Below are 10792 nucleotides of genomic sequence, written 5' to 3' on the forward strand. Positions count from 1 at the left end.
TCATTCTGGACAGTCTCACATTCATAAAATAGGTGTTCTGTTGTTTACAGATTTGTTTTGCAATTATAACAGTTTTCTACAACAAATTTAAATCTTCTTTTTAAAAATTAATTTGAGGGATAGATGTTGTTTATATTTTTTTTAAATGAACTTCTTTAAATTTTGGGGGAATTTTAAGTATTTTGTCCGAATAGTTGACTCACGATGCATACCCAACATTTAGGAGAATCTAGCATACATCCGGGAACTTAAAAAAGTTAAAGTTAGTAGGAGTAGTAGGAAGTAGTAGGTTTCGAACACAGCCAGATTCTCAGAATAATTACATCATAATCTGGGTAATATGGATGATAAGAAACTGAAATGATGAACAACGGCTTCATTTTTTGTCACCAAACTTGTTTATTCACAGATTCATGATGTCAGAAACATGTTTTCAGGTTCATCCTAACCAGCTGCTGTGATCAGTAAGCTGTTTAAGCTCCGCCTCCGATGATGTCATCCGATCACTCCAGCTCTCCTGTCAGAGTGAAACAGTTGTGTCACCTGTCAGTCGCCACCACCAAAACAAACGCTCCCTCCACGTCTCTAGCGGCGGCGGTACAGGATGTCCCAGCTGTCTCTCCACCTCAGTGCCTGCAGCTGATTGGCTGACAGCTCGGGGCTGCCGTAGGTCAGAGGACAGAAGGTCCGGTAGGACAGGAAGACGGACATCAGCACGGCCGACGCGCACGCACACAGCGCACGCCGCTGAGTCATGCTGCTGCAAACACACAAACACAACAACAAGTTCACAGTTTGAATCCCGGACAAGCCCCCAAAGCTGTTCTGACCCGGCCGAACTTCTACTCTGAGGTTCTGTTTCCTCCTTCAACACAGACATGAAGGTCCAATGCAGACAAATCCTGAGAGGTCAGGAACCTACGATTACGATTAATTAAATTCCAATTGGCTTGATTTGGACGATACTATTTAAGTGCCTTGAGATGACATTTGTTGTATTTGGTGCTATATAAATAAAAAATAAATAAAACTGAACCTTTAAAAAGGTGACATATTCAGTAAAACTCCTTCTTTCTGTTCCTGGGAGCATATATCAGGGCGTCTGAGATGTAAAACTCCTTCTTCCTGTTCCTGGGAGCATATATCAGGGCGTCTGAGGTGTAAAACTCCTTCTTCCTGTTCCTGGGAGCATATATCAGGGCGTCTGAGGTGTAAAACTCCTTCTTCCTGTTCCTGGGAGCATATATCAGGGCGTCTGAGGTGTAAAACTCCTTCTTCCTGTTCCTGGGAGCATATATCAGGGCGTCTGAGGTGTAAAACTCCTTCTTCCTGTTCCTGGGAGCATATATCGGGGCGTCTGAGGTGTAAAACTCCTTCTTCCTGTTCCTGGGAGCATATATCAGGGCGTCTGAGGTGTAAAACTCCTTCTTTCTGTTCCTGGGAGCATATATCGGGGCGTCTGAGGTGTAAAACTCCTTCTTCCTGTTCCTGGGAGCATATATCAGGGCGTCTGAGGTGTAAAACTCCTTCTTCCTGTTCCTGGGAGCATATATCAGGGCGTCTGAGGTGTAAAACTCCTTCTTCCTGTTCCTGGGAGCGTATATCAGGGCGTCTGAGGTGTAAAACTCCTTCTTCCTGTTCCTGGGAGCATATATCAGGGCGTCTGAGGTGTAAAACTCCTTCTTCCTGTTCCTGGGAGCATATATCAGGGCGTCTGAGGTGTAAAACTCCTCAGACCTCCTCTTTCTTCCTGGTTCTTTCACCCAGAACGCTGCTGCTGGAGTTTTAACCCGGACTAAGAGATCTGAACACATCACAGCAGCTTTAAAATCTTTACTCTGGCTTCCAGTCAGTCACAGAATAGATTTTAAAAGCCTGCTGATGGTTTACAATCTGTGATCTGTTCAGAGAATATAAAGCCAGCAGAGCTCTGAGATCCAAGGACTCAGGTCAGCTGGTCCAGTCCAGAGTCCAGACTAAACATGGAGAAGCAGCATTTAGCTGTTATGCTGCAAACAAGTGGAACAAACTGCCAGTGGAGATTAAACTTTCACCAAATGGAGACATTTTTAAATCCAGGTTAAAAACATTTCTGTTCTCATGTGTCTATGCATGAAATCTGCACGCTATCTTTGAACTTATCTGGACTGTTGCTGGTTTTAAAATTCATTTAAATGATTTTATTTGTTTCTCTTTATATTCTTTTATGTATTTTTAATGCTTCTTCCACTCCCTGCTGCAATGCTTTTATTTTATGTGAAGCACTTTGAACTGTTTGTACATGAAATGTGCTACAAATAAATTTGATTTGATTCTTCTGCCTCGGCTTGCTAGGCTAATGGTCCACATCTTCCAACCAGAACCAGAACCTGCCTGCAGGAAAATGGCGCTGTGGGTTTGGGGGAGAAACGGCTGAGGAGTGCTCACCTGAGCAGGTGAGCGTGCACGTGCTCCAGCAGGGCGGGGCTCAGCAGGTACAGGTGGATCAGGGCGGGCAGGTAGTGGTACAGGAAGAGCGTTTTGTCCATCAGCAGGAAGGGAAGGAAGTTGGCCGCCCAGCCGCCGACGCACACGCAGCCCAGACCCACGAAGCGCCGCCACACACCTGCAACACACACGCACGCACAGGTGAGCGCACGGCGTCCGCTCACACCTCGTGATGTCATCAGAACCTCAGCGCGTACCGTCAGGGAGGTCTTTGTAGCCCCGCCTCCTCCTCAGCAGGTAGACAGCGGCCAGCAGCTGATAGGCCAGCAGGCAGAGGTTGGCCACGCCCCACGACACCGGGTTACCAATCAGATGGATCTGAGCCTGGAACACACACAGCCAATCAGAAGGCAAGGCAATTTTATTTATAGAGCACAATTCATACTCAAGGCAAATCAAAGTGCTTCACAGCTACATAAAATCATAAGAAGGCAATAAAATCATTAAAAAGATAAAAATTTAAAATTAAAAAAACCATTAAAAGTGAAGAGTGCAGATAAAAAGCAGAACCAGACTCTGCAGGTGTGTGTGCACGTGTGTGTGTGCACGTGTGTGTGCACGTGTGTGTGTGCACGTGTGAGTGTGTGCACGTTACGTTGGTGGACGCGTGCAGCCAGTATGCGATGTTGGTTTCCATGGTGATCCATTCCAGGGGGGCGGAGCTGTACTTGTGCTCCGACTCTTCCTGTTTCACCGTCAGCATCTTCCACTGCAGTGACATCACAGCATGACATCATCAGCGAGCCGCTAATCTAATTGGACGGTGATGTGATGATGCGTTTGCTGTCGTTTACCTGCAGCTCGAAAAATTTAGCCCAGAAGGAAATTTTTCTGTCGACGTCGATGTGAGTCGGAGAGTGAAGCTCCGCCTCCCGTTCCCTCTGCTCCTGACCTGCAGTGATGCATCATGGGACAACAGTGACCTCATTACAGTGGCTGAACAATCACGTGCTAAGCTGCTTTTCTTCTGCTGACTCGACTCTATATTATGGAAATCCAAAAGGGTCATAATACGCCGGAACCCACCATCCGGAGCATTGTTATCCCCGCCCCCGTAGCTAACAGGAAGTGTTTGGCCGTTAGCTCACGCAGCTAACAGGAAGCGTTTGGCTGTTAGCTCACGCAGCTAACAGGAAGCGTTTGGCCGTTAGCTCACACAGCTAACAGGAAGAGTTTGGCTGTTAGCTCACGCAGCTAACAGGAAGTGTTTGGCTGTTAGCTCACGCAGCTAACAGGAAGCGTTTGGCCGTTAGCTCACACAGCTAACAGGAAGAGTTTGGCCGTTAGCTCACGCAGCTAACAGGAAGCGTTTGGCCGTTAGCTCAAGCAGCTAACAGGAAGCGTTTGGCCGTTAGCTCACGCAGCTAACAGGAAGCGTTTGGCCGTTAGCTCACGCAGCTAACAGGAAGCGTTTGGCCGTTAGCTCAAGCAGCTAACAGGAAGCGTTTGGCCGTTAGCTCACGCAGCTAACAGGAAGCGTTTGGCCGTTAGCTCACGCAGCTAACAGGAAGCATTTGGCCGTTAGCTCATGCAGCTAACAGGTTCACACCTACAGGTTCTACACTAACAACTGAGTCGAGTCAAAGCAACAACAGGAGGAGCAGGTCCGGTCGTACTGGTTCCGTAGCGGTGCTCCTCCACCGTCCAGCCCAAACTGCTGCTGTGAGCCGTGAAGAGCTTCTCTGCTACGACCTCCAGCTGACGGAAACCCCAATCAGGGAGGGACACGCCGCTCAGCTGCGCACACGCACACACACACACACACACACACACACACACACACAGATTAATGGGAGGTCAACACCATCTTCTGCTCAGCTAAAACCTGTGAGGTCACTTCCTGTCAGCACCTTGAGGACAGCGGACGTGTTGACATGGACCAATCGGACCTCAGACAGAATCGTCTTCCACACCTCTGACTCCGCCTCCCTGTTTGAGATGTCCTGAACACACACAATGGCTGTGTTCGAGACCACATACTACATACTGCATTCTACATACTACATACTACATACTACATGCTGCATACTAAATACTACATACTACATACTGCATACTACATACTACATACTGCATACTGCATACTACATACTACATACTGCATACTGCATACTACATGCTGCATACTACATGCTACATACTACATACTTCCATACTACATGCTACATTCTACATACTGCATACTACAAGCTACATACTGCATATTACATACTGCATACTACATACTGCATACAACATGCTGCATACTAAATACTACATACTGCATACTGCATAGTACATACTACATACTTCCATACTACATGCTACATTCTACATACTGCATACTACATACTACATGCTACATACTGCATACTGCATACTACATGCTACATACTTCCATACTACATGCTACATACTGCATACTGCATACTACATGCTACATACTTCCATACTACATTCTACATACTGCATACTCCATACTACATGCTACATACTGCATACTTATCGATCAGACAGTATGCAGAGTGTTTACCCACAATGCATTTGGCTCCTGCCCGAGCCGAAATCAGCCGGCCTGAAGCTGATTTCCCTTAAGCTCTAAACTCTGTAAACTTTAGCAACATTTGAAACATTTTCAGGTGAGAAAGTAGTCGTTTAGATCCCCAACGTGTTGAAAACCTGACAAAATACCGGCTGTTTACAATTTTGTTCCCACGAATTCGGCGCTACTAAAGCTAGCCGCAGTGAGCTAACGCACTTCCGGTTATTTTCACAAAATAAAATACCCGTTGCCTTTTATCATAGGGAAAGCCATTACCATACAATTGGTGCTTTTGTTTTGAAAACAGGAAGTGAACCTACCCTCGTTGTAGCTAGCTTGAAACTGCCGCTTTGACAGGAAATGACGATCGGCGACGTGACGTTACGTTGCATCTTGGGTAGTTTGAGTATGAGTAGTAACCTCATGATGCATACCCAACATTTAGGAGAATCTAGTATGCATCCGGGAACTTCTGCTTACTCAAACTCGCTTACTAACTCAGAAAGTTAGTAGGAGTAGTAGGAGAAGTATGCGGTTTAGAACTGATCGCTCGTGAATAATTGTGCCCGTTAGGAGAGGTGCATTGTGGGTAAGGACCCTGCAGCCGTGAGGGCGCTTCCATCAGGTGTACTCACCACCCTCCACAGGTTTTGAGCAGGCATGGAAACATTGAAGTCAATGTATCCAGAAACTTCCTGAGCGTGAGGACTCATCGGCGCTGCCACATCGTGACTGAAACAGCAGAAGAAGAAGAAGTCTCACCTGGACCTGACGGACTGTTGTTGAACTCATCACAGCAGCCCTCTGAGCTGTTTACCTGTTTAGGAAGCGTGAGGTCATCCCATGGACCAGCTGGATGACATCACCGTGATGGACGGGTCGGGGGGGAGTGTCGACCACCAGCTCCTGCCTGTGGAAGACACAGAAACGTGTCAGAGAGGGACTACATCTCCCAGCATGCCCGGCGGCAGGCAGGTGAACTACCTTCTGGGGTCTTTGATGATCCACCAGTTGTTGACGTCTTTGAAGGGATAACAGGTGACCTGCTGCTGGTGAGAGCTGCCCCGCCCATTTTCATACCTGAACACAGCCGCAGGAGACAGGAAGTCCTGTTAGTCAGGTTCTGACCCAGAGAGGCTTACCATTGGCTGTTGGGTCAGCTGGTAGTACCTGATTGGATAGTTGGCTTTGTGTGAGTGAAGCCAGCAGGACACCGGCTGGGAGGCGGAGCTTCTTAAAGTCACCTGACTGCCATAGGCCACTTCCAGAGGCTGACCCTGAGTGATCCTGGAGAGACCACCCTAAGATGCACAATCAATCAATCAATCAATCAATCAATCAATCAATCAATCAATCAATCAATCAACCAATCATTCAACCAACAAACCAATCAACCAACCAAACAATTAACCAACAAACCAATCAACCAACCAATCAATCAATCAATCAATTAACCAACCAACCAGTCAGTATCCAGTTGGTGAGTAAAAACAAACGTCAAACTTCTGAAATGGGTTTAATCAGCTTTAAGGCAGGTGAGAACACCATCGGACTGAATGATAAACCAAAGGACCGTCCATCTTAAAGAACCACTAGAACCTTCCAAACGTAAAAACCTGACCAGTGGGGTTACCTGGAGGCTGGCCTGGAAGGCAGAGCTCATCAGCTGGTCATGGGGTCCGCTGCGGTACAGGATACTGAGGTGGACGTAGAACCAGAACACGTAGAGCAGGACCGGAACCACCAGCAGACACAGGACTCTGCACACACACTGCACGCACACACTCACGTGACTGACGGCTCGGTCTCCGATCAGGCTCCAGGTGTGCAGCGAGGCCACGCCCAGCAGCAGCAGGTAGGAGAACACGCCCATGTACTTCACCCTGGCGGCGCACACGTCAAAAACACGTCAAACACGCTAAACACGCCAAACACGCCAAACACGCCAAACACGCCAAACACGCTAAACAAGTCAAAACCGTCAAACACGCCAAACACGCCAAACACGCCAAACACGCCAAACACGCCAAACACGCTAAACACGCCAAACACGCCAAACAAGTCAAAACCGTCAAACACGCCAAACACGCCAAACACGCCAAACACGCCAAACACGTCACTGATGTGAACACGCTACAGATCGGTTGGATCGGTTCTCACCCGACAGCTGCGGCGCAGGAGACGCCACAGAGGAGGAGCCAAATGTACCTGGACCAGGAGCTGAGGGGGCGGAGTTTCAGGTTAGGGTTCAGAGGTCAGGGTTCAGGCCGCAGATCAGAGGTCACACACCAGACTCACCTGCAGGGGGCGTTGTAGAACCGCAGGTACGAGAGGAACGCCAACAGCACGAAAAAGATGAGAACCGACTCCAGCAACATGAACCGTGATTGGACGATGAGGGAGTTCTCTGAAACAACATCAGAGTTCAGAGTTCATGATCCCATCTGAACAATGTGGAGCATGTGTTTTTGCACGCGGACGTGTTTGTCCACGTGTTTGTGCACGCGGACGTGTTTGCGCACGTGTTTGCGCACGTGTTTGCGCACGTGTTTGCGCACGTGTTTGCGCACGTGTTTGCGCACGTGTTTGTGTACGCTCACCCAGCAGCAGCAGCAGTGCGGCTCCCAGGGCCGACAGGTGAGAGAACCTCAGCTCCAGAGTCAGCAGATAAACCAGAGGAACGCTGAGGGCGCCGCAGAGCGCCGGCAGCAGCCGCAGACTCCACACGCTCAGGCTGCCGGGGTACTCTGTGCAGCGAATGAAGCGCAGGTTAATAATGCTAAACCAGCAGGTAACCAGACAAAACAACTAAACCAGCAGGTAACCATTAAAACAACTAAACCAGCAGGTAACCAGACAAAACAACTAAACCAGCAGGTAACCATTAAAACAACTAAATCAGCAGGTAAACATTAAAACAACTAAATCAGCAGGTAAACATTAATACAACTAAACCAGCAGGTAACCAGACAAAACAACTGAACCAGCAGGTAACCATTAAAACAACTGAACCAGCAGGTAAACATTAAAACAACTGAACCAGCAGGTAACCAGACAAAACAACTGAACCAGCAGGTAACCAGACAAAACAACTGAACCAGCAGGTAACCATTAAAACAACTAAACCAGCAGGTAAACATTAAAACAACTAAACCAGCAGGTAACCATTAATACAACTAAACCAGCAGGTAACCAGACATAACAACTAAACCAGCAGGTAACCAGACAAAACAACTGAACCAGCAGGTAACCAGACAAAACAACTGAACCAGCAGGTAACCATTAAAACAACTAAATCAGCAGGTAAACATTAATACAACTAAACCAGCAGGTAACCATTAATACAACTAAACCAGCAGGTAACCAGACAAAACAACTGAACCAGCAGGTAACCATTAAAACAACTGAACCAGCAGGTAAACATTAAAACAACTGAACCAGCAGGTAACCAGACAAAACAACTGAACCAGCAGGTAACCATTAAAACAACTAAATCAGCAGGTAAACATTAATACAACTAAACCAGCAGGTAACCATTAATACAACTAAACCAGCAGGTAACCATGAAAACAACTGAACCAGCAGGTAACCAGGCAAAACAACAAAACCAGCAGGTAACCATTAATATAACTAAACCAGCAGGTAACCATTAAAACAACTAAACCAGCAGGTAACCAGACATAACAACTAAACCAGCAGGTAACCATTAAAACAACTAAACCAGCAGGTAACCAGACATAACAACTAAACCAGCAGGTAACCAGGCAAAACAACAAAACCAGCAGGTAACCATTAATACAACTAAACCAGCAGGTAACCAGAAAAAACAACTAAACCAGCAGGTAACCATTAATACAACTAAACCAGCAGGTAACCAGACATAACAACTAAACCAGCAGGTAACCAGGCAAAACAACAAAACCAGCAGGTAACCATTTAAACAACTAAACCAGCAGGTGACCATTAATACAACTAAACCAGCAGGTAACCATTAAAACAACTGAACCAGCAGGTAACCATTAAAACAACTAAACCAGCAGGTAACCATTAATACAACTAAACCAGCAGGTAACCATTAAAACAACAAAACCAGCAGGTAACCAGACATAACAACTAAACCAGCAGGTAACCAGGCAAAACAACAACACCAGCAGGTAACCATTAAAACAACTAAACCAGCAGGTAACCATTAATACAACTAAACCAGCAGGTAACCATTAAAACAACTGAACCAGCAGGTAACCATTAAAACAACTAAACCAGCAGGTAACTATTAATACAACTAACCACATGTCTGAAGTTGTTTCAAACTAGTCTTAAAATCTTCTTAACTGGAGTAGAACAGGATGAAACTGATTAAATTCTGAATGACATACTTCATGTTTTTTTTGTTTGTTTGTTTGTTTGTTTTTTTTCTTCAGTAAACGGGGAGAAAGCGGTTCGACCTGCTCCAGACCACTAATTAAATTAGTTTGTGTTGGTACCTGCTCCGATTCGGTTCCACAGAAAGTTTCCATCGAATCCTCCCAGGTAAGCTGGAATGGTAAGAAAGGGAAAGGTTGAGGGTACAGGGGCACAAAACACCTCTGGATTCTCAAATGGTTGTCATGGTAACCAACCTCCAAGGGCCAGGATCATGTGACCGAGCGGCGGTCCGCTGTCATCGATGAAAAAGACTCTCTTCATGTAGAGAGACACAAACTGGCCGTAGTACACTTCATCGAACCTGCACACAGCGAAAGAATCACAGAAACATCTAAAAACAGGCTCAGAAACATCTAAAAACAGGTTCAGAAACATCTAAAAACAGGCTCAGAAACATCTAAAAACAGGTTCAGAAACATCTAAAAACAGGCTCAGAAACATCTAAAAACAGGCTCAGAAACATCTAAAAACAGGCTCAGAAACATCTAAAAACAGGCTCAGAAACATCTAAAAACAGGCTCAGAAACATCTAAAAACAGGTTCAGAAACATCTAAAAACAGGTTCAGAAACATCTAAAAACAGGCTCAGAAACATCTAAAAACAGGTTCAGAAACATCTAAAAACAGGTTCAGAAACATCTAAAAACAGGCTCAGAAACATCTAAAAACAGGCTCAGAAACATCTAAAAACAGGTTCAGAAACATCTAAAAACAGGCTCAGAAACATCTAAAAACAGGTTCAGAAACATCTAAAAACAGGTTCAGAAACATCTAAAAACAGTTCAGAAACATCCTAAAACAGGCTCAGAAACATCTAAAAACAGGTTCAGAAACATCCTAAAACAGGCTCAGAAACATCTAAAACAGGTTCAGAAACATCTAAAAACAGGTTCAGAAACATCTAAAAACAGGCTCAGAAACATCTAAAAACAGGCTCAGAAACATCTAAAAACAGGTTCAGAAACATCTAAAACAGGCTCAGAAACATCTAAAAACAGGCTCAGAAACATCCTAAAACAGGTTCAGAAACATCTAAAAACAGGCTCAGAAACATCTAAAAACAGGCTCAGAAACATCTAAAAACAGGCTCAGAAACATCCTAAAACAGGCTCTGAAACATCTAAAAACAGGTTCAGAAACATCTAAAAACAGGCTCAGAAACATCCTAAAACAGGCTCAGAAACATCTAAAAACAGGTTCAGAAACATCTAAAAACAGGCTCAGAAACATCTAAAACAGGCTCAGAAACATCTAAAAACAGGCTCAGAAACATCTAAAAACAGGCTCAGAAACATCCTAAAACAGGCTCAGAAACATCTAAAAACAGGTTCAGAAACACCTAAAAACAGGTTCAGAAAA

General features: G+C 45.4%; 1 protein-coding gene across 2 annotated transcripts; it reads right to left on the bottom strand.

The window, feature by feature from the left end:
* Window positions 1–391: 391 nt before the first annotated feature.
* pomt1 (protein-O-mannosyltransferase 1) lies at window positions 392–9728 on the bottom strand. 2 transcript variants are annotated; one of them, XM_075466981.1, is made up of 17 exons: window positions 9628–9728; window positions 9493–9543; window positions 7609–7755; window positions 7307–7415; window positions 7169–7228; window positions 6642–6891; window positions 6179–6309; window positions 5993–6088; window positions 5826–5918; window positions 5644–5740; window positions 4338–4430; window positions 4104–4224; window positions 3282–3379; window positions 3083–3196; window positions 2685–2811; window positions 2428–2605; window positions 392–757 (listed from the first exon to the last, which is right to left on the bottom strand). In XM_075466981.1, exons 1-17 carry the CDS (start codon window positions 9692–9694, stop codon window positions 586–588), a joined length of 2004 nt encoding a protein of 667 aa, XP_075323096.1. In that variant the 5' UTR covers window positions 9695–9728; the 3' UTR covers window positions 392–585. The 2 variants fall into 2 exon arrangements, with proteins under 2 accessions (XP_075323096.1, XP_075323095.1); XM_075466980.1 differs by having other exon boundaries at window positions 392–760.
* Between the last annotated feature and the right edge of the window lie 1064 nt (window positions 9729–10792).

This window comes from Odontesthes bonariensis, chromosome 6, assembly GCF_027942865.1.
Source record: "Odontesthes bonariensis isolate fOdoBon6 chromosome 6, fOdoBon6.hap1, whole genome shotgun sequence".
Lineage (NCBI taxonomy): Eukaryota > Metazoa > Chordata > Actinopteri > Atheriniformes > Atherinopsidae > Odontesthes > Odontesthes bonariensis.